We start from the raw sequence: 25,020 nt of genomic DNA, 5'->3' as shown, positions 1-25,020 counted from the left end.
AAAAGCTTCAGTAATTGTGTTCTGCTGCAGGATCTCGGAATAAATTTGATTTGCTCTTAAGTGAATTTAAAATAGATGAGGTGTTCTGTCTATGAAACTGTAGTCATAAGACAGACCAGTGTTGTGAGTCTCTACTAAATATTTTTATTTGTCAAAAATACTGTATATCTGTGTGTTAAGGTTATATTCTGTCCTCTGGATAGCATCTCTTTACTTAATTTACATGCAAGACATAACAAATGAAAGGATAGCTTGTTCTGCCAAAAAAAAAAAAAAAAAAGCTTCTTCATATTCAGTGTCTCACTTATATGTAGTTTTTTCCAAGGCTAGGATTTATGTGCATTGTCACATATATAATATTTCATAAACATGATAACATGGGAAGTTTTCCACAGGAAAAAATATAGCTAGTATAGCTAGTTGATGCTTTCATTTATTATCACATGCCCAAAAATATTTAATTTGTAATATATAAGCCTAATAGTTCTATCACTATTATCTATGTTATTAATGGTAATACATTCACATTAAGTAATGTATGCTGACCTGGAAAATCATGTTTTGTGGTTTCTGTTTTGAGTTTATAAGTGACAGTCACAACAGTATATCCTATTATCTTGCCAGAGTGGAAAAGAAAACCCCACCAAAAAAATCACCAAACCAAATGAAACATTCTAACAGATTTTGTGTAATATTCATCTTGCTTTGATTCAGAAATGCTGTGGAAAACTTAGTTTCTGCCAAGTGTCACTGAAGATAAGTGTCTGCAGTAAGGAAGTTGGGCTAAGATCTGCAGTCAGATCATTTACAGCTTGACTAGAAGCTCTATGAATAAAGTGTTATTTATAAATATCAGTATTGTTAAATGTATTTTAATGATTTTGCAAGTAGTCTGCCAAATTCTGATCTCCCTCATTTTAGGTTCTGTCCACCTTAAACAATGGTAGTGTAGAAACATCTGAACTGTAATTTTATTCACTGTGAATTAGTGCTATTATTATCAAAAAATGTTTGGTAATGGAGGTAAGAGACACATGGAAAAACATACTTTTTAAAAATTAATATTGTTTTACAGAAAAAAATTGAAAGCCTCTTACAAAAGTATGATGCAGTCTGTCAAATGAACTCAGAGAGAAACCTGCAGCTGGAACGGGCTCAGTCGCTGGTTAACCAGTTCTGGGAGACTTATGAAGAGCTTTGGCCATGGTTGACTGAAACAGAAATGGTCATCTCTCAGCTTCCTGCGCCAGCCCTTGAATATGAAACATTAAAGCAGCAACAAGAAGAACATAGGGTAAGTGTTTTGTCAGTTTTGAAAAAGAAAGTCTTAAAACCCAGGAAGTAGTTTGCTTAGAACTTTGGAGTACTCTGCAAAATTCTTAAAACCAAAGGAGATACTCTTCTGTTGGGAAAAAAATAATACAGAGTATAAATATTTTCAGTCATGTCTCTATTATCTGCCAAACTCTGCATGTAAGCAAGGGAACCCTAATCAACAAGTGATGTGTTAGCATAGAAGAGGGCTAAAGGGTAATAATTGCCATTGTACTGAGACAACTGAACACATAAAAGTTATTAGTTAAGAAGTATGTTTAAAAGTACACATTAATGTCAGTATTGGAACAAACCAAAACAGAAAGAGCAGATGTCGGATATTGGAGCAAGAAGCAAAAGGGGGTTATGGTCTGTATGCTGATCTTATGTATGTTGTACATAATTATGTATACCAACAGTGTTTTAGACTGGCCACTGTATGGGTTCTCTTACATGGATATATAATCAGTTTGGATAAAAGCAGAGGTGTTTCATAGGTGACTGCTAGTGTCATACAGAATCAGATGCATCCCACTGAGGTAAAAAACCTGCATGTTTTGGCAGATGTAAAACCTGTATGGCCGCTGGAGATACCTGTTTCTCCCTGCTAAGCATGGAGTAACAAGTGGGGTTTTTTTTATTTTAGCTGCCTCAATTAAGTGACTCAAGTTAGATAGCATGAACCCTGGCTTCAAAGTCTTGTTTACTTTGAGACCAACTAATGAAATGTGCCACTCTTATGTACTGGTAAACACCAGGTTCAGTCATTTGTCTTCCTATTATGTCCAGAATGAACAAACATGTTGTGTTAAGACAAGCTATATAACATAAGCTTTACAAACTACCTTGATTAGTCACCTTGAACCATATCATGCTTGCTTTACTTGCATGATTGTTCCTCATGTACTTTAGTCATGCTGCTTCTGGGAGAAGCCTTTCAGATGAGCTTCTATTTTTGCATTTTCCCTGGGCTATGCCATTAGCTTAGATTTGTTTGTTAAATAGAAGATTAATGTCAGGCACTTTTAACACGTAATCTGCTCTGAAACGCTTGTTTGCTAGAATTGTTTACCCAATAGTAGAACATGGAGAAGACCAAATCATTTGTTGTTCTATTAAGAAGAAGAAGAAGAAAAAAAAAAAGTAGTTCTCAATGTGAATGAGAACCTAATTTTTCTGTTCTGATGTATTTACTGATGACCAGCTTTGTTCCAAGTTGTGGAATTCAGAGAGTTGCTTCTTTGTGAGTAACATGCAGTTAGTTTAGTTTGAAATGAGCTGTTGGCAGAGTATTAGCATAAGGTTTAGACCCACAAATGTGCACTCTTGTGGCCTTGTGTCAAGTCATCTCTTTGTGCTCAAAAGTAAACCACACAAAATTATTTTCTAAAAAATTTCAAAATGTTCTTATAATCTTCTTTTCCTCCTCTGAGCTAATCAACATTATTTTTCTTGTGGCAAGGTGTATGAATTGAGTTACATTCAAAGTAAGTAGTTAGAGTTGAGGGGGTTATTTTCATTTCTATTTTGTCATGGGGAGACTGAAGAGTTGTGTCACTGTCTTCCCAGTCTCCTGAATTTCTCCTCTTCTGGGGAGGAGCAAGGAAGAAAGCCAGCATCTGGACTCCTTTTTAAGGGAAGGACCGTAGTTGAAGAGGAGAAAATATTTACACTGAGACTGATACAGGCTCTTTTCTGTGTCTTCATTAATTTATACTGACTCTCAGCTGGGAAGAGCATAGAAATGCATGGAGTTCACAGCACTAAGAGGGATGAGATGAGAAAGTAAATAAAATGAGGGAAGGATGGGGCTACTCACACAAAGAAAACCCTTTCCCTTTTGTCAATTCTATGGGTGCAAGCAAGAAAATCTGAAATCCTTTGACAACTTGGAAGACACTTTGCGACATTTCACTTCCACAAGGCCCTGCATAGTCTTCAGCACAGTTTCTGCTGCTGGGGTGGCTGGTGAGAAGGAATAGACATCTGAGATCAAATATAATTCACTTACTGATTACTTGTTAAACATTTTGTAAGTTGAATAATAGTACTGTTATAAAGACAGAGGGGTCTTGTGGCTAGAAGGGGAGACAGATATATAAGGTTGATAGGTCTCTACTTTTGATCCTTGCTTGTCCCTTTGCCCTTTTCATTGATTTCTTTGACCCTCCCTTGTGCGGGTTTCCTCTTCTTAAATCAAGGATAATTTGAATTAATTTTCTTGTAATGCTGGTACCTCTTTCTGTGATGTTCTTCAATGAAAGGCTTTGCAGCAAGTGACCAATATCAACATGAAAAGTATATATATGGTGGTGTTACGCCCATGTCTGGAACATCGGTGCCCTTTCTGTCATTATAGGTACTAAATATGATGGGCAATGTCTGTTGTTAGCGTCATATGCATAATTAGCATCTTATATTTTTCCTGTAATCATATGTCCTACCAGAGTGTTTCCAGTGTGTCTCTAGTTCTGGTGTTTTATGCCTGGATAGTTCTGTGTTGGAATGGGAATGATCACTGGCAAAGCAGTCATTAACTTTATTTCTGCTTTACATTAAGACGAAAGGTATTTGTTTGGAATTTCTTGCCAGCTGGATGTGTTGAAAGTGTGGACAGTTGTAATGTGGTGGTGCAAGCGTAAGAAACTGATAAGTTGTTTCATTTGTTATAGCAACTGCGTGAGCTGATTGCTGAGCACAAGCCTCATATAGATAAGATGAACAAAACTGGGCCTCAGTTGCTGGAGCTGAGCCCAGGAGAAGGCTTTTCTATCCAAGAGAAATATGTGGCAGCTGACACCCTTTACAGTAAAATTAAAGAAGATGTCAAAAAGCGAGCACTGGCACTGGATGAAGCCATTTCTCAGTGTACCCAGGTATCAATTAAGGTTTAAAATATAATTTTGTTCATTCAATGGAAAAATACACATTGTCATCTTACATGGATATATCAAAACTGAACTACTGTTTCATCTGGATTTTTCAACCTAATGGTCTGTGAATGTTCATATCACTGCTAATGGTATTGATTTTTCTTTATCTTGAGGGGTTATAATTTTATATATTGGTCAGTATTAAGTGGCTTTGCAGCTACTGAAAAATGTTACAGCTGCTTCATTTTGAAGTAAAAAATCTAGTGGTCTAAAAATGTGTGATTTGATTTTCACTTTCATTTTCTCTTACTAGCTGATGCTTCATTTGTAAACAAATGTCACATTTGATCTATTAACTTGGGTATAGTTATTTCTAGGTATTAGCAGCTGTAGTTGACAGAGTTAGCAATGGATCTAGTGGGTGGTTCAGCAGCGGTAGTGGCATTGGTCTTCGCTGCAAAAACTTAACATAACATGCTGAAACTGTTTCAGAACAGTATTACCAGGAAACTTAGACTCCACAAAATGTCATCAGCATAAAATTCAGGTCAAATCCACAAAAGTTGCATATTCTAGCCTCATTAGCTTATGAGATGAACTTAGTAGAGTATTGTCAAATTTCGTGTTCTAGCAACTGTTAAATGTTAATTGTCATTAAATTAATATAGAAATTATTTTCCTCAACCCCAGATTCAGAAAAGAACTCAGTAAAACTTTGTACATAAATCCATACAAAAACCTGAATGAAAAAACTTTGTTCTATACAGCTCTTTTAATAGGAAATTCCCCTTTTTTCCCCTATTCATTGGAAATTAAGTGCTGTGTTCTGCTTAGCTCTTAAATACTAAATAAAGAAATACACCTTGAAGACCTTACTAATTCTACATTCTAAGTAATTTTTGTCAGGTCATTATAATTAATGTTATATTCCTAGCCCCTGCAGCTGAGTTTAGGAATGTGAGGCAAAGCTAAATGACATCAGATATCATCCTGCTTTTGTGCTGGTTATAGACATTATGTGTTATAGATATATATTTAATGTATAAAATTTCAGTCATTCTAAACACCTTCCTTATTCATACTTCTGAAATATGCCTGATTATTTAGATCCTCTCTTTTTCTTTGTCATAAATGCTTAGTCCTCCCTATATGTGGAGCTGCCAATTTGAAAGTCAAGATATTTACTTAGTATTGGAGTCCCTGTTTTGTGTGTGATAGACATCAACATGTTGTACTGGCTAAGTACAGAAAGCAAGAATTGCAAATGCATTCTTTGCTAACACCTAGAATATAATCAGATGTTGAGAAATTATTGAATTATTTATGCAATGCTTTATGGTTCATTTTATATACCTAAATGTATATGCAGATGGCAAAGCAAAACATTCTAATGCCCACAGAATGTAATTTTATATAATCTTTTTTATGAAGGTATGTGAATATATATTATCAGATCTCTGTACTATGATGTCTATGTCAATGTTTGTCTAGACAGTCCTGGAAGAGTAATTATTTAACTCTTCAGGTTTGAAATTATATTAAATTGCACTATGTATCAAAGGAAGGGCATAATGCATGAAGCTAGAATGAGAGGTTGTAATGACTTGCATTTTCTTCCTTTTAAGTTCAAAAAGATTTTGTCTTTTTTGTTGAAGTTGAGTATAAGGAGGCCCACTGGACGCACTGACAAATTAAAAATTAATATATGTCCGAAAATCAGACCTAAATAGTGCCAAATTAATTTCAGTTTTTTTATAACTTTTGTAAGATTTTGTTGCCACAATCAGTTTCTCAGAAGTCTTGAATGTGGGAAGGCTTCTTTTCTTTCATGACACGTTTTTTTGGCTTGTATGATATTCACACTTTTACCAAAGACATTGAGGCCCATAATGTTAGTCACAGAGTCAGATTTGAAGTGGGTGGTAAGGTGGGGAAAAGTAATTATGTTTATATTGCTTGTGTATAGTCCCTTGAATAGAAAGGAGGTAGCAATTTGTTCACATAGGGTAATCTTGTTTTGCTGTGTTCTTTCTAGCTTCTTTTCCAAGTGTTATGCTTTTTGTACATCCTGGAGTGTCATTAAATGCACCCACGATTTAACAATTTCTTTAATTTGAAAGGGGCATGGTGGTGTGAGGTTTTTAGGAATCTCTGTGAATCCAAAAGCATATATATAATAAAGGCTAACTTTGGATCTACTCCAAAGGCTGAACTGCTTTAACACAGCTGTAATGGAGTTTCTGGGCACCTACCTGGGCTCAGTCAAACACGGAAGGATATAGTATATACACTGGTGCAGAAAGCAGCATACCTTTACTGCCCTAGCCAGCACCACCTGGCCACTAACAAATGTCTTTTTGCATGACCTTACATACCAAGCCTTAATCAGAGGCTGTGTATCAGCATGTTGTTCCTAACAGAAAAATGTATGGTTTTAATAGTAAAGTACTTATCTTTCTAAAATGATGAAGTCAGAAAGCCATGGCCCTCTACAGCTACAAAGTACATAAGTTTCACAGGACTAAATGTAAGTGGATTCTGCCATATGTGTAGTAACCTCAGAGGGAGTGTCTCAGGACTGAACCCGCATTTAATAGAAAATTTTTGAATTTGAGAGAACCTGCCATTTTGCAGGGTTACTTGTAATTTAGACATTAAAAGAGCCCAGAGGGAGGTATTGCAATTTGCACATATATTATGTGTTGGATAGAGATGTAAAGTACCTTTTTCCAAGATAATTTCAGATGCAATTTTTTAGTTTGTTATTTTGGGTTTTTTTGGGTTTTTTAAATTCTAATTTGTTTGCCATTTCCCTCTGTCCTCTACCACCCTCCTAGTTCCATGACAAGATAGATCCAACTCTTGAGAGCCTGAAACGCATCGTTGAACGTCTGAGGCAGCCACCGTCCATCTCGGCAGAGGTTGAGAAGATAAAAGAGCAGATCAGTGAAAATAAGAACGTGTCAGTGGATCTGGAAAAGCTTCAGCCTGTGTATGAGACACTTAAACAGAGAGGGGAGGAAATGATTGCTCGCTCAGAAGGTGCTGATAAGGACATGTCTGCTAAAGGTAATAGACTGAGAAGACTTTCATGTAGTGGAAATGCAGTAAGCTGCAGCATATAAAATTCTTCATTTCTGGTGACCTCTAATCTGGACAATGTTCTCCTGGAGAAGCTGCTTAAGATTTATAAAAACAAAGCATTCATTTAAAATAATTCATTTTGGATATGAGCCTTATTTTATTTTTAAAGGCTATTGTGTTTGTTTCCACTTAACATTATAAGGAGTGCTGCAAAGAAATATTTTAGAGTGTAAATTTTAAAATGTACACATATGTTTCTGCTATAGAACTTTAGAGAGATTTATGACCAAGAATTGTTTGCCAAGGTAGTAATCTAGTTCTTTTGTTGTTTAGCTGTTCAAGATAAACTAGACCAAATGGTCCTAATTTGGGAAGACATCCAGACCTTGACTGAGGAAAGAGAGGCCAAACTCTTGGATGTAATGGAACTAGCTGAAAAGTTTTGGTGTGATCATATGGCTCTTGTAGCTACTATTAAAGATACTCAGGACTTCATTCGAGAACTGGAGGGACCTGGAGTTGACCCATCTGTAGTCAAGCAACAACAAGAAGCTGCAGAGGTCAGTAGAAAGTATTTTCTTGACTGGAAGTACTTTATTTATAGTATGCAGAGGAGAATATATTATTTTGCGAAGACTAGGAGGGATAATTGTGTAGAAATTTACAATAATGGTATCTCAAGAGTCTACAGTTAATAATATGTATCAGTGCTTAATTGCAATGAGCATGCAACATGTGCTTGTCATTACATTTCCTTATTTGTTTGTAGATATGTGTATAATAACCATCTCACTGAGACTTTTCAAAGTTATACATGCTTGAGATTCCTTGAGTAGTACGTAACATCTAAATGAAAGGTGGACAAATGTATTATGCTCTATGTATTATCCTCTAAGCCTGTAATTATTTATACTGATAGTTAAATGTTTGAAGGTTGAATGATAACCTCTGACAGGGAAGACACTCTGATTAAAGAAATCTAATTTAAAACTTCCTGTTTATTTTTTTCATCTCATGCAAAATGTTATCATAAACCATTGTTACAATTTTAAACTGATGTCAGCTGATTTCATCTGACACTGCAAAGGGATGCTTATTTTTTAAGCATCCAGTTGTAAGTCCAAGAGACTTGAAAGAAAACAAAGGTGGAATCCTGCTGTGTTCTCTCTTGAAAGCAGACTGCACATAGGCTATTTAATTTAGTATTAGCATTGTTGACTTTTTGTCTCTTTGTAGGCTGCTAAAGAAGAAATTGATGGACTTCAAGAAGAACTAGAAGCAGTTGTGAGCCTTGGCTCTGAGCTGAGAGCTGCCTGTGGAGAGCCTGACAAACCTATTGTCAACAAGAGTATAGATGAGGTATGGCAAATACAGATGCTTAGGTCTGCTATGTGATAGCTTGTTCAGCTGAAATTGGTATATTTCCCAACAAATTTTGAAAATAAAAATTTTGTGGCAAAAGTGAGACACCACTGAAGACTTTGTGGTAAAGTAAGATTTACCGTTTGAGTGAATGAATCTTAGATTAGATTAGAATGTACACACATTTATTTCATGTACACTACAAATGTACACCAGTGATTTATGGTTTAGAATTTTTGTAAAAGACAGATTTATTTTAAATACTCACCAATTAATGTTGTAGGTGACTATTTCTTGCAATAGTAATACTAGAATAAATTCTGGATACATATTGTTCATGTCAAGTGAGACATCTTAACTGAGACTATCTTGTTTGGGTGACTATAAAGTACTTTTTTGCTTCTCCGATGTCCAGCAATGTATGATTCTTTTAAGCTATTTTTATTATGGTATTGGAACTCCAAATGATTTAGTAATATTTCCTCTATTAACTGTAATATCTCTGTTAACAAAAAATATTCAATCAGTATTGAAGTTTAAAGCTTTTATAATCCAGAACCTCTATGGAATTCTGAAGGAAGCTAGTTATGCAGTGATAGGAAGGACAAGAGTGTTAATATGCAATGAATGTGAACTAGTCATGCTTATAAAATATTTGTGTTATTGATCAGTGAAAAGTTAGTAAATGCACATTATATAGCAGTGAAATTCTTTTGTCTATTGGAGTCAATTGTGCTTATTTGCAGCTGAATTCTGCCTGGGATGCATTAAACAAAACATGGAAAGAACGTGTGGATAAGCTTGGAGAAGCTATGCAGGCAGCTGTTCAATACCAAGATGGACTACAGGTAGGATGATGTGATACACCTAACCCAACCTTGAGTCAGTGGGATTTAATGTGGTTGTAGTAAAAAGTGTCATGTGATGAGGTAGGTGACAAATAATGCACTCTGGTTGTAGGGACTATTTTCTTCAGTAGACAGGGTTTTTTTCTCGAGATTGGTTGGAGTTGGTTTGTTGGGATTTTTTTTGCACTAAGGAATATGTATGTTGGGTTTTTCTCTTCTGTCCATACATTGCACTGTGTTTAGATTCAAAATTAATGTCCCCTTGTTTGTTGATAAGAGCAGAGGGGTTTTGGCAGCAGGTAGTCATGGTAGTTCTGCTCACTTTTTCTTGTGATAATCAAGGAAGGTTAAAGTTGTGACACATCTTTTTGATCTGAAAGGAGCAGAGTACAAGTCTGTATATTAACTTGATGATATCTTCTTTGAGTGGAAGGCAGTTAAAGCACTTGAATTTCATTCCACCTTATTTATAAAGAAAACATTTGAGTATTTTAAGCAAAAGTGTTATTAACATGTTGCTAGACTGTTATACTTAGTATAATTTATCCTATCACAATACTTTGGAAGATGATTCCCTTTTTAAATCTGTAGGCAAATATTCCAATAGTTTTAAGATGTCTTGTACATTGTGCTTCCTAGAACTGATGAAATTTAAAAAAAAAGGAGAGGTAGTACTTTAGATGACTTTTAAAAGTCTCTTCCAACACAACCTATCCTTCAAAACGATGATCTTTTCTTGGATGTACTTTTGGGTTTCTTGTAGTTGTTTGTTTGCTTTGGTTTTGTTTGTTTGGTTTTTCCTTGGTGGAATTACTGTTTTCCCTGGTTCATTAAATCTTTGGAACTGGAATTTCACATGACTGTCAGGGCAGTTACTTCTGTATTTGGTGCAGATCAAGCAGCAGACCACTCCTTTAAAATAATGCAACATGCCTGTTTTGCAGTGCACCATCACTATGGATTTTTCTCTGGGGTCTCCTATGTTCCTACTGTACAGAGCTTGATTAGACAGAATCATCACTATTTGGTTTAAGTGCTTTCTATTTCCTGTAGCTGTACATGGCACATCCTACAAGCTTGGTACTTTGTTGAAAGAACTGTATTTAAGTGTTAATACTCATTTGAATAGACAATATGAAAAATATTATGGACAGATTATTAACTGCAGCTGTTTCACCCTCTTGAGCACATTGGACATAGTTCTCCTTGTCTCAGGGAGCCATGTAGCAGTGGGAAACTCCAAAAAGTTGTCCTAAGCATTTCTCTTTAATAGTATCTCCACAGATAACAGGCTGGTGGAAAAGCACCTACTTGGAGGTGTTTTTTCCCTTGTGCAATTACTCAGATTGATGCAGGTGTTCTTAAACCATGTAGATTATTCTTGAGGTTCTGCATATCAGACCAAAAGGAATACCCACAAAGCATCAGAACTGGAGAGACATAATTTATTTTTTACTTTTTAAAGTCACTCTGCATTATCCTGTAGAGATTCATTCTAGCTCAGTTATGGTCCTTCATTGCCTAGTTTGTACTGAATGGGTAGTTCCATGTTCCTTGCACAAATAGCTTTCTTTAAAAGAAGTTTGTTTGTAATCCTCATTTAAGGTGTGTTATCCAGCACCTTCCATTTTCTCTCCAAACAGCTGTAGAACAGAGTTTGTCTTGCATTCGCCTTTCAGGGAATTAATAAAAATTGCAGATTTTACACAAGAAGTAGATTGCTACTCAGCATGAATAATTCTGGCAGAATCTTGCAGAATTTACTATCCTGTTACTGTTACATAGGTATTGATTCTACTGTATTACCAAGAAATAGAGGTTTTGCTGGGAAAACTATTTTCTTTGAAAGAGCACGGTAGTACTTTCTCTGGAAAAAAGAAAAGTTCTGATATTTTACTTAATACAACTTTCAAAAATAACAGCATTTCTCTGCTCACACTTAAATATCATACTGTGATTTTCAGGCATTATTTGACTGGGTAGACATTGCTGGCAGCAAGTTAGCATCTATGTCCCCAGTTGGAACAGATCTGGAGACAGTGAAGCAGCAAACAGAGGAACTTAAGGTATGAACCAGCAATTTATTTCCTTTATGTTTCTATTGTCTGTAATTTTCTGTGTTGTTTAGTATTTTTTGAGAGTCAAATGCAATTTTCAACTTTTACTAAAGAAGAATTTGCATGAAAATTTTAAAATATTTTGGTGCAAACATTTAATTTTAAAGTGCACTTACTTTATAAATCTATTCCAAATTTTGGCAAGGCTATATTTTATTTTTTCTGATAGCCCAAACATAGTTCTAGTATCATTCATTCTCTTTCAAAGCTATACAGTTATTATGTGCAGGATTCTTCTGCTATGACCTTCATGTTTTCTGATTTCTAACATGAACAGTTTCCTTGAGGCTCTGAGAGAATGCCTCAAGAGCTTTTCTTTTGCCGTTAGAGCCTTTATGTAAGTGCTCACACAGATCATGGCACTCCCAATACATAAATAAGGTGAAAATCAGAATTCCAGTCTAACTTAGAAACCTGTCTGCAAGGATTTGTACTTGTGACTGAATATGCTCCTGATGTTGGGGTGCTGTTGCTCACTTGTGGATTTTGTTAGCTGTGGGCAGGTTGTTTTATGTATTTTATCATGTAACTTCAGATGAATCATGACTTTACACAGTTCAGAACATAGGTACACAGGATGCATTCAGACCATTGCACCAATTGTGTGTTAAAGAGGGTGTTCTACTAAAGAAAATTTGCTTTCACTTCCTTTCAAGAATCATTCCATTTGAAGTTTAAAGCATTATCACCATCACAACCACAAGACCTAGAACATAGAATCATTCTATGATTCTGTAATCATTACTTGTGTTTCATTTATTTCTATTATTTTTCTATTTGCCATAGCAATTTAAGACAGAAGCTTATCAGCAGCAGATAGAAATGGAAAGACTGAACCATCAGGCAGAACTCTTGCTAAAGAAGGCAACACAAGAGAGTGACAAGCACACTGTTCAAGACCCTCTCTCAGAGCTCAGACTATTGTGGGACAGCCTAGAAGACAAAATTATAAGTAGACAGGTAAATATTCTTGGAGGTGGGAGCTTTATTCATGACTTAGATTTTTGTGAAAAACTCTTTGTAATGTATAATGCTTATATTATTTTACACATTCCTTTTAGTTTGGAAGCTAAACCCCTATATATAATAGGATTTGAATTGTACAATACATTGAATTTTTAAAACATTTAAAAACCTTTTAAAGTTTTCTGTCAGTAATGCTACGTTGAATGATTATTATTTCATTTTGGTTATTTGATGGTGTCTTAAGTAGCAGTTGAAAGCATGTTTATATGTGCAAAAGTAATAGTTGCTGCTGTACTGAACGATTTAATAAAACCCCATTAACTTAATATTAAACTATTTCAGTGTTATTTCCTTAAATTATCAAGCTGAGAGATATGAAAGAATCCTTTAAACTACATTATGTTTTCTAAACTGAATCATTTCATGACAAAGAAAAGGTTTTTAAAAGATCATGCACTGTTGGAGTCCTATAAATTGCATTTATATTGAAAATATGTTTTAAGTGATAAAAATCTACTGATAAATCTGATGAAAGAACCCTCAATCTTAACTCTGTTTTGGTTGTATGGCTTCTTCTGAGGCCAGGAATTTGAGCCTGGAATGCAGGGCTTTACAAGGGAATTGCTAACTCAGCTGTAGTTACAAAGCATTGCCTGTACTGGGGAACTGTTTCTCCCTGGTTTTTATTCTGTTTTATGCATGGACTCTGCTCTGGATTATGGTGACTAATGGTAATGTAGGACAATTCAATTGCACTGTGAAACGATTTTATTGTTAATTTTATTTTTACTGTAGCACAAGCTGGAAGGTGCCTTGTTAGCCTTGGGGCAGTTCCAGCATGCCCTGGATGAGTTACTGGCGTGGCTGACACATACAGAAGATTTGCTGAATGAACAGAAACCCGTGGGTGGAGACCCCAAGGCTATTGAAATTGAACTTGCCAAACATCATGTATGTAATTATAATCAATATTAACTGAAATGTTCTTTTGATATTTATCTTAGGGATGAGTCTTTTATTAGTAAAACTTCCCATTGGATACATAATTCTCTACATATACTTTCTAGATGCAGATTATAGCTGAAATGAAGGCTTGGAATAAATAATCTTTCCTCTTACTCCTCCACATTCCTTCCTTTCTTACAAATGCCATGCAAGAGGCAAAGATTTTAGCCAAAATAAACATCTTACCCTAGTCTCCACCTCTAATCACCTTTCTTTGACCTAGGGAACTCAAAAGTTTATCGAACCTGCTACTCTCCCTGAAGCAACAAACTCCTTGATTTATTCTCTTTAAGCCAGGTCTCACAAACTGCATGACTCTTGTACATCTTTAGGTTTTTTCTTCCTTTTTAGAAAATAGTGATTTGTTCTGAATTCTGCAAAACTGTGTGTCAGTTGGCTTAAGCTAAGTTGGAAAATGCTTCTCCAAAAGCAAATTCCCATCTTTTTCTCTGTGTTATTTACAGTGTAGGGTTAAGGGGTTTTGTTTGCTTGTTTTAGTATTTTTACTGATCGTTGTTACTTTGGAGCCCATGGAAGAACGCTTCTGCTATGCCTTTATTTTTAGAATATGTCCTAGGAGTAAGGTTTTCCCTGCCTCTCTGTGTAATTCTGTGCTCTTCAGAACAATGTGTTCTTTCTAGGTTGAAGATTTCAATCTAACCTTGTAATTCCTCTCCATTTAAATCTGCCATTTAATTTTTGGCCGGCATATGATGTCAAAAGTACTCAGAGTGTTTTTTGGATTTTGGGAGATTTGATTGAAATTGACAGTACACAGATAATGAAGGTATTTTCATTGTCTGTGTTAATGCAGCTATGCAGCTTCTGAAGGCTTTTGGGTGGTCGGTTGGAACTTGAACAGAATACAGTATCTACATACCCTGTCTGACTATTGTTATAAACAGACCCTTTTAAAACAAAGTAAATCAAATTAGAAAACCAGGTTCTGCTCCATGAACCTTTTATATTCTTATCGAGCGGAAGTGTTTTACTAGTGAAGGAGCATAGAGACATCATTTGTGTCTGTGCTGAAGGAGTTCAGCAAACACATGAATGAATCTACTTCCTTTTCATAATACAGAGTTTATAGGTTAGAAAGTTCACACAGTAGTGCATCCTGTGGTAGCCTGTAAAAACATCCACCTCTTGAATAACTTTGAAAAAAATAGACCTTGTTCTTAGTGAGTCTCAGCAGGAAGGAAGGGATAAGATGCATCTGCTTCTGTGAATACCTTTTTTCACCCTTTTAGGAAAATGAAAAATCTGGTTCATAGCTTAGAAGAATTAAAGTAAATGTGATGTGTATTTTATATTCAATGTCTACTTGTTATTTTGTATTGTGCTCCATTTAGTTTATTTTTAAGTTCCTTTTTATTTAGCTTAATATTTTTTGCATTTGGTAGTGCTTTGATGGAATGTGAGTTTGAGTCAGACCCCCATGGCAGACAGCAATCATGAACTTGAATTTCTGAGATAGGGCTTACCATTCTCTTCCCAGCCATTTTGTGTATTTCTTTTTCCTGTTGTATATTAAAGCTTTTCTTGCCCTGCCTCCCCATCCTTCTGAAAGCGGCATTTTTTTTCCCAAATGTACCTTTTGCCTTTTATGGTTTTAACTGTGGTTGGTGATAAGAGGTTTTCCAGCAGATGGAGGAGGTCTTTTGGTGTTAGTACTACAACCATCCCCCAGCTTTTAGCACAGGTCAGGTGTCCTGGTAGCCTGACATGTGAAAGGAGTTGTAGCTGTGAAATGCACAAGAAGGCATTGTGGCAGCTGGGTTGTTGTATAGCACAGCAGGCACAGGGTATTCAAAGAAAAATCTTGTTAAAGGAAAGTATACAACAAATTTAAAAAGCAAAGAAGTAATTATTCCGTAGCACTACTAGAAACCTTCAATAATTTCAGAAATATATGCTTTCAGAAGGAATACATTATTTTTTGCAAGATACAAAAATGAACTTCAGTGTTTTGTCAAAGTGGTCTGTTACTGCTTCTGATGGAAGAGGTCTTAGTTATTCGCTTTAATTTCTGATACCTGTGCTGATGTTAAACTATTGTCTTGTCCTTGGACTACAACTGGCACTCACTCACTGTGAGTGCCTTCATTCAGTAATGTACTGATTGGCCCTGCTGTGTTACAATTGTAGGTTCTACAAAATGATGTTTTTGCTCATCAGTCTACGGTGGAAGCTGTTAAAAAAGCAGGAAATGACCTGATTGAATCGAGTGCTGTTGAAGAAGCGAGTAATTTACGGAGCAAGTTGGAACTCCTGAATCAGCGCTGGCAGAAGTTGTTGGAAAAAACAGAACAAAGGAAACAGCAGCTGGATAGTGCCTTGATCCAGGTGAACAGGAAATGATCAAATATAGAGATAACTCAGAAGAATTGTCTTTTTACATTAAATACACAGATGCATGTATTAGAAGTTGGCCTAAATCAAAACCATGATGCAGACGCTCCTGAATTTGGAGAAAGTTCAAATCCAGCTGTATCTTCCACAGCTGGACACTGTCCCTTACAGTGCTGATATAAGACTTCAGCTTTTGGTCTGCATGTTTGTACAGGGCGAAATTTCTGTATAGGAGTATTATTCTGGAAAAACATTAGTCTCACAGTAATTTTGACTGGTTTCATGATTTCTATGGTTTTTGTTTTTATCATTTAGATTGAATTGAGCCAGTTTGCTTGCTTTTTCCTTTTTTTCTTCTTCTTCTTTAATTTCTTTTGATTATTACAAATATCTGATTAAACTAGTTGCCAATGTGCTTATGTATCTGAGCTGGTATTGGAATGGAGAACATTTAAGTTATCTCTAAAATGATATGGTATAATTTAGGCTCAAGGTTTCCATGGTGAAGTTGAGGATCTGCAGCAATGGTTGACAGATACTGAACGTCAGCTGTTGGCATCAAAACCTGTTGGAGGCTTACCAGAAACAGCAAGAGAGCAGCTTAATGCACATATGGTAAGTATCAGTATTAGAATGCTTTACAAATTGCATTTCAAGACTAACTATCTTTTAAGAGTGTTTTTGGTAAATACAGAGTGTGTTCTATATATCACAATGTCTGTACAGTGTCTTAAAGAAATTTAATAGCCTTCAAAACAACACTGTTATTTACAGTGAAGTTTAGTAGCCTGTTGGGACATGCCCAAAGCTGAACCATTATTAGTGTTGAGGCAAATAAAACTACTTTTGCATCTCTACAAAAGGTGTTTGCAAATATATCAGTCCTTCCTATTCTTTTCCCTTCTGACCCAAAACTAAATTTGTGATTTTTCTAAAGTTTGAAAAGATGAACCTAAAATGGCCCACATTCACTGAACCTTGACTTAAGAGATTTGATCCTTTTTTCATTATCTAACCAAAGCTGACAGTAAAGTCATCATTAGCATAGAAGTAAGAAGGACTACTGGCTCGTAGAGGCTGTGCTTTAGTTAGAAATAGAAAGCTGACCAGGATGTCTGAATTATTCCCTTTCTTTCTCTTTAAGAAACATTCTATGGATTTTTCTGTTTGCATAGAACCGTAGAGTTTAAGAAAAGACACTTAAACTTGATCTTTTACCTCCATGGAAGGTGATTCTTACTGCTCCATTATTGTAAAATCATGATGTGTTATTAGGCTAGGATATAAACCCCAACCTGGTGATCTGAACCTCTGAATTCCTGGCTCAGTTACCTACTGAACTGTCCTTGAATGGGAATATAAGCCTGACCCAGTAATTCCAGTTAGAATGCTGCATTGTCATAATGTTAAAAATCATTTTTTTCTTTGAACGATGCTAGAGATCATTGCTTAGAAACATGGAGCATTTATTTTTCCTTCTTTGTTGTCCTCAAAAATTTGCCAGTATCTATAATTCATAGTGAAACTAATGTACAGTTTTAAAATAAGTTAAGACAGGAAACTAGATCCAAACACAAATAATCTGTGGTTTTTAATCCCTACAATCCTTTTCTTTTTGTCACAAAGAAAAAAAAAATTAAAAAAAGAGGTGGCAGGTTTTCTCTCCTTCTGTGAGAGTGGACAGTAATCATGACTGCCTGAAAGTCAGTGGCAGTCTTTCCTTTTTTCATCCTTAGATCAAGATGCAAAAATTTTCCATGGAAAGCTTCAGGATTTTTCTTTAGTATATTCTTTGCTATGCAAATTTTCTACACCTAAAATGTTTACAGATTGATTAGTTAAAGGGCCTTTAAATTCAGTGTTATAGCTGGAACAAGTCTGACCGTCCCCAGTAATATGCACTCTAGATGTACAATCCCTCCCTAAATGTACTGTACATTTTAACAGGAGTTACCATCCCAGTGGCCATCTGCAGGCATTGACTTACTATTAATCCTTAAAACATAGAACTTGATTTGCCTTTGGTTAAACCTTCGTGCACGTGTGCAGATATGTGTTAATTGTCTTTCTTGATTTATTTGTTTTTTTCTGAATTGTTGAGGCCACTTGTCATGTTGTCTACTAGATTCAAATTCAAACTTGGCTCTAAGTGATACCAACTGTGTTTGTTACTGATGTGAAACTGAAGGAGAAAGTTTTGCACTACATTTTGGTTTGTTCCTCTTTGGAAATAATGTTATGAACCATGTTCTTGAGTTTAAGACCTGTTTCTATGGATATGAATAAAAGATATGGATAAAAGATAGAAATAAATTAACCTCAACCATAATTGCTTCACAAACAGAGTTGAGTTGGGCTGCATTTTCAGTTGAAGCAGCTCCAGGAAAACAAAAGATATGAAGAGACATTACAGGATACCAGTAGGAAAGGGGCTTGAAAAGAGACTTTTTTGCTGTCCCAGTGCTGCTCAGACCATCCCTCTCCTTTTTTTAAGACAATCACTGTTTTCAGTTTCTTCTTGAAGTAGAAGGAGGAAGCAGACTAGGTGACATCACTTTCCACAGTCCTCAGAAAGAAAACAAAGCTTTCTGTTGTGTCAGAATCTTAAGTTCATGAATGAACCTGCTTCTTGCTTTGCCCTCCTACATGGCCAGGTATAGCCCTGTATACAGGATCTCTTAACCCCACTCTTGTCCTGAGAATCAGAGGAAAAAGTTCTTTTCTTCTTATATGCAAGCCACTTATTCCTCATTCTTTGTGAATATGTTCCTCATTTTTGAGTCTGCAGCAACTTTGTTGGTACATTTTGATTTGTCTGTTGCCAATACTGACTGTGTCTTTTTGAGTCAGAGGGATGCCAGCTTACCTTTAAAATGATTTTAAAGCATCTTTATTAGAAAAGTTAAGAAGTAAAACATGTTTTTAGCATTATTATTACAGCTTTCTTTAAATGTCTGACATGTTTTCAGTGGTCATGCCTAGCAAGTGAAGGAAGATACAGACAATGTACTGTAAACCAGCCCTCCCAAGCTGTCCAACACACTTTTAAAGGGTGTTGGATAGACCTGGGCTTTCAGCACAGTGTATAATGCTGACACTTCTTGTGTTTTGGCTACAGATGGACTTTAAACCAACCAAGTTGTAGTAGCTCTTCTTCAATAAGTCCATAGTACTTACTTTGCCAACCTGTGAATCTCAGAGAAGACACTGACAGGCGATACAAGTTTTCATTTCCTGAGGAACTGGGTCCCTCATTTGGCTTTTTATGAATTACATGTGCTTCCTTTATTAGTCTTAATCGTACCTGCTAAATGTTGGGGGAGGAATAACTATTATACTGGTATTTGTAGAGTATTGAATTTCTACCTTATCATTTCTGGTCCTTTCTTTATTTAGGAACTTTGTGCTGCCTTTGAGGCCAAAGAAGAGGCATACAAGTGTCTAATGCAGAAAGGCCAGCAGATGCTTGCAAGATGCCCAGAGTCTGCTGAAACAAACGTTGAGCAGGACATAAATAACTTAAAAGAAAAATGGGAATCCGTGCAAACAAAACTCAGTGAAAGAAAAGTACGTGTTTTTACGTAAAAAATGCATTTAAGTGTGTTAATGATCACTGCTTTTATGAATGCATTGTTGCCTGCTTTTTACATTTAAAATCAGTTGTAGAGACTGGCATAATTCAGTAATACTTTTAGAAAGTACTGGGGAAAACAAGATTCAAGAAGTTAATTATCCATAATGGGGGAGGAGTATGGTGAGAATGGCACAAGTCTGTTCCATAGAAATATATTAATTGATACTATTAATGCTCATTTGGTAGGACTAGGGTTTTTTCTTGGGTTTATTGCAGTAATCATAGACATGAGAGACTGAATGATCCTCCGAGTTTATCTCTTCCTCAGTACAGAATTGCTGTGTTAATTTTCCTAGTTTTTAGCCATTTTTTCTTAAAATTCCCAAACACATGGCCTTTTGCCATTTACTTCAAGTGACTACCTTCTGTTCTAAAAGATCAATAGCATGATTTCACTGATATGCAACAGACATTTTTTGTTATTAATTTCATGTGGCTTTCATTCCTTCACGAAGTATAGTCCACTTGCTCTAACTCAATCAAACAAAAATAATATCCATGATTGCAAACAGAGAAACTCTCTGTACAGCCCTGGTAAGTGTAAAACACAAATGTTTAACTCACAACTTAGCTGTATTTTATAGTCATAATGCTGTTGTCTCTGAAGATAATAATAAAGTAAAAATTACAAACTAATTAATACCGAATAGGAGCAGCTTCTTGAGGAAGCTGTAAGGGTGGAATGCTCAGTGAGGTCAGCTGTGTAAATGTTTGAAAATCTCTGACTGCTGTCTCATGATCAGTGAAATTCTGTATCCCAAATCAGTTTCTGTTCAGGCAACCAAAATGACAATTGGGTTTTATTAAAAAGAAGTGTTCTAGGAAAACTTATTCTTCATTAGGTGCTAAAGAATAAATATGATGACCTACTTGAGGCTCTTCTGAGTGCACTACCACCTTAGATTTCTGAAACTCTACTGAAATTGATAAATCCAAATGTCCCATTTGGATTAAGTAGTAGGAAATATGTTCTTATGTGGAAAAATTTACCTTGATACTAGGTGCTGTATTTTCTATTCATCTGTTATACATAATTTTGCTGTTAGCGCCTGTAATCCATCTTCTTGAATATGCTCAAATATAGGCTGTTATTTTAAAACTCAGAAACTTTGAGTTGGAAACATGTTTTGAAATGGTAAACTAAAATGGTTTACTCCAAAGTGCTGAACTAAAATGGTTTCCTTGGCTGAAGGCGCTGCACAATATCAGCTGCTAATGAAGTATGACCTGTCTTTACAGACCAAACTGGAAGAAGCCCTCAATTTAGCAATGGAGTTCCACAACTCACTTCAAGATTTCATCAACTGGCTTACTCAGGCTGAGCAGACTCTAACTGCAGCTTCTCGGCCAAGTCTTATCTTGGACACTGTCTTATTTCAAATTGATGAACACAAGGTATGTAAAGAAACAGATGTGTAATGTTTTTCTCCCACTCTGTGGAGATACTGGAACAATGTCCAAATGAACCCTATAATGCTGGCACTCAGAGAAACATTTCATTTGTTTTAAAATTGTATTTTATAGTCTTTCTCACTACATCATTCTTTATCAGACTGGGTTTTTTCAGTGTTTACCCAACGCAGTATTCAGTAATTTTTACCCTTTTTTTCCAAGGTTTTTGCCACAGAAGTGAACTCTCATCGAGATCAGATCATAGAGCTGGACAAAACTGGAACCCATTTGAAATATTTCAGCCAGAAACAGGACGTTGTCCTTATTAAGAATCTGCTGATTAGTGTACAGAGTCGATGGGAAAAAGTAGTCCAACGCTTAGTTGAAAGGGGAAGAGCTTTGGATGATGCAAGGAAAAGAGCCAAACAGGTAATGGGACAACAGCTGTTATACAGCTCTTTGAACTTAGATGTAATTGCATCCAGATTGTTGAAGAATATGATGCTTTAAAGCACTCACAAAGCAAGCCTGGGTTTAGTGTAACAGACAGTGTTGAGTTAGTGGAGCGATTTCTGTGATTCAATCCCAGAGCACTTCATCTGGGCGGTGAAAGCATCATTTTCAACCCATGCAGTGACTTCTGTCTGCAGTACAGGATAGTCTGAAAAAAGAAAGTTAGTATTGATTCCAGATGTGTATTAGTGCCATCTATCTTCAAAAAGAAGTTTCATATTCAACTCTGTATATTTTAAAGAATGTGATGAGCCCTTTTCACTAAGCTGTGGGAGTATTCCTTGGTATTTTCTGCTTGGGTCTATGTTGTGTCCTGATTATACTCAACACTTACCACTCAGTCTCTTCTGTTAGTTACTAGACCAATATCTTCTATGTGGTAAGATATCTCAATTTATTTCCTTATAAACTGGTATAGGTTGGCTTTTGCAGGGAGGGGGGTGTTTGCACAGTTTTCTTTAGTTGTTAGCATCTGTGGTTTTTTCCTTAAGTACATGTTACCAAGGAACATAAATGATAAGATGCAGAATATGTGAGAGGAGTGTAACCTGTTTAAATATCAATAGGAAGTTCTAGCTTCTTTCTGTTCAAGGGGACATGATAATTTAAGATTTGATGTTCACAGCTAAACCACATTCCAATGTTCACCCCTACCACCAGTCAGTTCAAGAAGTTCTCTGGGCAATGAATTAGCCCATAAGCCAATCCCATGTTTCTTATTTTCCAGCAGTTTCTCTTGTGCATTCACATACACAGTAGTTCTGCAATGAGATGGGTTTCGTCTCAATACACATTTACAAAGCTGAATAGAATGTTTTTAAGATGACAGCTGTGTGTGTGCAGTGTGTAAGGAGTACTGAAAGCTACTGGTGTCGAGGCCTCAAGGCCTAGTCAACAGCCCTGAAAAGCCCTAAGATGCCTTGAAAGGTTTCTGAAGTAGTTTTTTGTGCTTCCATATGTAGGTAGCCCAGGCAAGAAGAATTTTCAAGAGAGAGAGAAATGACCAGCTTAGAAAAATCAAAACCCAAACAGATGGCACTTTGTAAAAGCTGGTTGAATCTTTCCTTTTCCCCTGCTTCCTTCCCTGAAGTGCTCTTTTCTTTGAAACAGGAAGGAAGATCAAAAATGTGCTCCTTGCTCATCGAGATAGCATTTGATATAACAAGAGCTTTTATGAGTGTTACAGGGAACATCCGTCACCCAGACAGAAATTTTCCCCACTGATTTACTGCCATGGCCCCCTATAAGCAATGGCTGAGCCTTGTTCTTTCTGTGTTTACTACCCTACTAAAACTGTAGGACTCCAAATGACCAAAATATCAACAGATATTACCAATATGTCTCTGACAGATACGTAGGATGTGTGCATATCATGTATGTTAAAGGTTGTTAACTCACTTGGGGAAGGGAGAATAAATACAATGGGTGCATGGCTAGACCATTTCTGTTTAAGAGACCAGGAAGAAAAAACACATCAAATTTTGTCAGTTTGCCAGTCTTGGTTGGGGTTTAATGCTTTTGGACTGTCTCATGAGCCAGTGAATTTTAAAGTCCATGCAAATCTGACTTTCCTTTAGTTCCATGAAGCCTGGCATAAACTTATGGAATGGCTAGAAGAGTCGGAGAAATCTCTGGACTCAGATCTTGAAATTGCAAATGACCCTGACAAAATAAAGATGCAGCTTGCACAGCATAAGGTGAGTCATGACACACAAAATGCCCAGTGAAATGTAGGTAAGTCTTTCAGCCTTGTATTGTTCCATCACCAAAGAAAGTAGATTTGTGGCCTCACTGCAATGAGATGTTTATTCACATCAAATTAAATTATGGTGTTTAAGAGAGTGTGATTAAAAAGAATTTTTCACAGTACCTGATATGTGGGGGGGTTGGTTAAAAAGGATGAGGAAAGAATAATACAGCACCATGGAAACTTCAAAAAGCAGATTAATACCATTTCAGACTAGAGATCTCTGAAGAAGCTTTCTCTAAGTTCTTAAACCAAAAATTTACTGTCCACTTAAATGGGTCAAGATTTTTCTTTTAATACTGCAGGACAACTTCAAAAGTGAAAAACAAAAATCAAATATTTTGATTGGCAGTTGCTTTTTATGTCAAGTGGAAATATTAATGAAATCCCCTAGAAAACAATGTGACAGTATTAGACCAAATACTGCTCACATATTTCTCTTTATTGGATTCAAAATTCTGAAACTATCTTTAGAGAAATTCAGCTGTGAATATGTAAAAAATCTCTCATTCACTTGGCTTTTCAAATAATAATGATAATGTAATGTTCTGTAATTTCTTCAGACACAGAGCAGAAGCAGAGACAGAAGTAGTCTTTTTGGCTTCTGTAAAATACCTTGAATAATATATTATTGAGGATCAAGTGCATGAGTGGTAGAATCTTCAGAGATACTATTGCGTCTTAAGATTTCTCTTGGGGCAGTTTCATCAAGCACTAGGATATTGAACGATCATTCAGTTTTCCACATTTTGGCAAATATTTACTTTTTATGTCAGTTTTATGTCAGCTTTATTGTTCTCCATTTACTACTTTTTTTTCATATTTCTCAATGTCCTGAGAGGTTTGCATATCTAATTTTTCTTTTCACTGTAGCTTCTGGTGATTGCTTCTACCTCTGACAAATTTTGTCATATATATTAATGACTTCATCAGTCTGCTTTATTTTTTTATCATCTCTCAGGCTGCATGATATGTTGTTTATCAACCAGGAAAACATTCTCCTTTAATATGGTGAGAGCTGGCAGTTGGTCAAGCAAAAATAGTTTTACCTGTGTCTACTCTTAAAACCTTTAGGTAAAACCTACATTAACATTCAGTTATGCAAACTCTGCAATTTCAGTTTGTTTTGGGATTGCTGCTGTTGCCAGAATTTGAAGTCAGTGATCTGAACTGGCAGGGAGAATCTTACTGTTACCATAGTCTGAGTCTTACTGATCTTCTAATCCTTTCACTCCCCTGTTTTCTTTACATATTCAAATTCCTCACCAGTATGGTGACACTTTGCCTTGAGGTTTTCAGGACTCTCTACCTGTATTCTTAGCCCATCTTCAGAAATGTTAAACCTGATAAACTTGATATGTGCTTTATACTTATAGCAGTAGGCCTTATGACACCAAGCTTCCTCAAATGGGCTGGCAGACTCATCACTCCTGTCACTGGTATCTTTGCATTTGCTTCTTTCATGTAAAAAGCCTGCGGAGCATTCTTGAGTTGCTTGAATCTCATTAAGGAATGGGATGAAATTGGTACAGGCACGTAAGGATTGAACGGGTGATCTGGAGATAAAAAGACGAATGTGTGTGAGAGGGGGAGTTTGGTGAACTTTGTGACTTTAAACTTCAAACACCACCCTCTCAAGAAATCAACTCAATTGTTTTTTAATGAGTTGTCAGACCTCCCAACACTGCAATGTCCTTCCTTGTATTTTGAGTCTTTTCCTTCCACTCCCACATATACCCCACGTCTCTCTTTGTCTTTTCTGTCCAGCCTTGAAGGTTTCCTTGCACAGTTTTAAGGATTTTGCTATCCCATC

At 36.1% G+C, this 25,020-nt stretch overlaps 1 protein-coding gene across 1 annotated transcript in view; it reads left to right on the top strand.

Moving 5' to 3' along the window:
* LOC136358337 (dystonin-like) overlaps nt 1–25,020 on the top strand; it is a 290,571-nt gene that overhangs the window by 239,183 nt on the left and 26,368 nt on the right. The window contains 15 exon segments of the mRNA XM_066314265.1: nt 1,076–1,294; nt 3,987–4,190; nt 7,025–7,256; nt 7,605–7,831; nt 8,508–8,630; nt 9,380–9,481; nt 11,446–11,547; nt 12,385–12,558; nt 13,360–13,515; nt 15,718–15,915; nt 16,408–16,536; nt 19,318–19,488; nt 20,795–20,950; nt 21,170–21,376; nt 23,038–23,157. Coding sequence (XP_066170362.1) covers nt 1,076–1,294; nt 3,987–4,190; nt 7,025–7,256; nt 7,605–7,831; nt 8,508–8,630; nt 9,380–9,481; nt 11,446–11,547; nt 12,385–12,558; nt 13,360–13,515; nt 15,718–15,915; nt 16,408–16,536; nt 19,318–19,488; nt 20,795–20,950; nt 21,170–21,376; nt 23,038–23,157 — 2,520 coding nt within the window.

Source organism: Sylvia atricapilla, chromosome 3 (genome assembly GCF_009819655.1).
Source record: "Sylvia atricapilla isolate bSylAtr1 chromosome 3, bSylAtr1.pri, whole genome shotgun sequence".
Classification (NCBI taxonomy): domain Eukaryota; kingdom Metazoa; phylum Chordata; class Aves; order Passeriformes; family Sylviidae; genus Sylvia; species Sylvia atricapilla.
The sequence above is the reverse complement of the archived record's forward strand: the minus strand, read 5'-3'. Positions and strand labels throughout refer to the sequence as shown.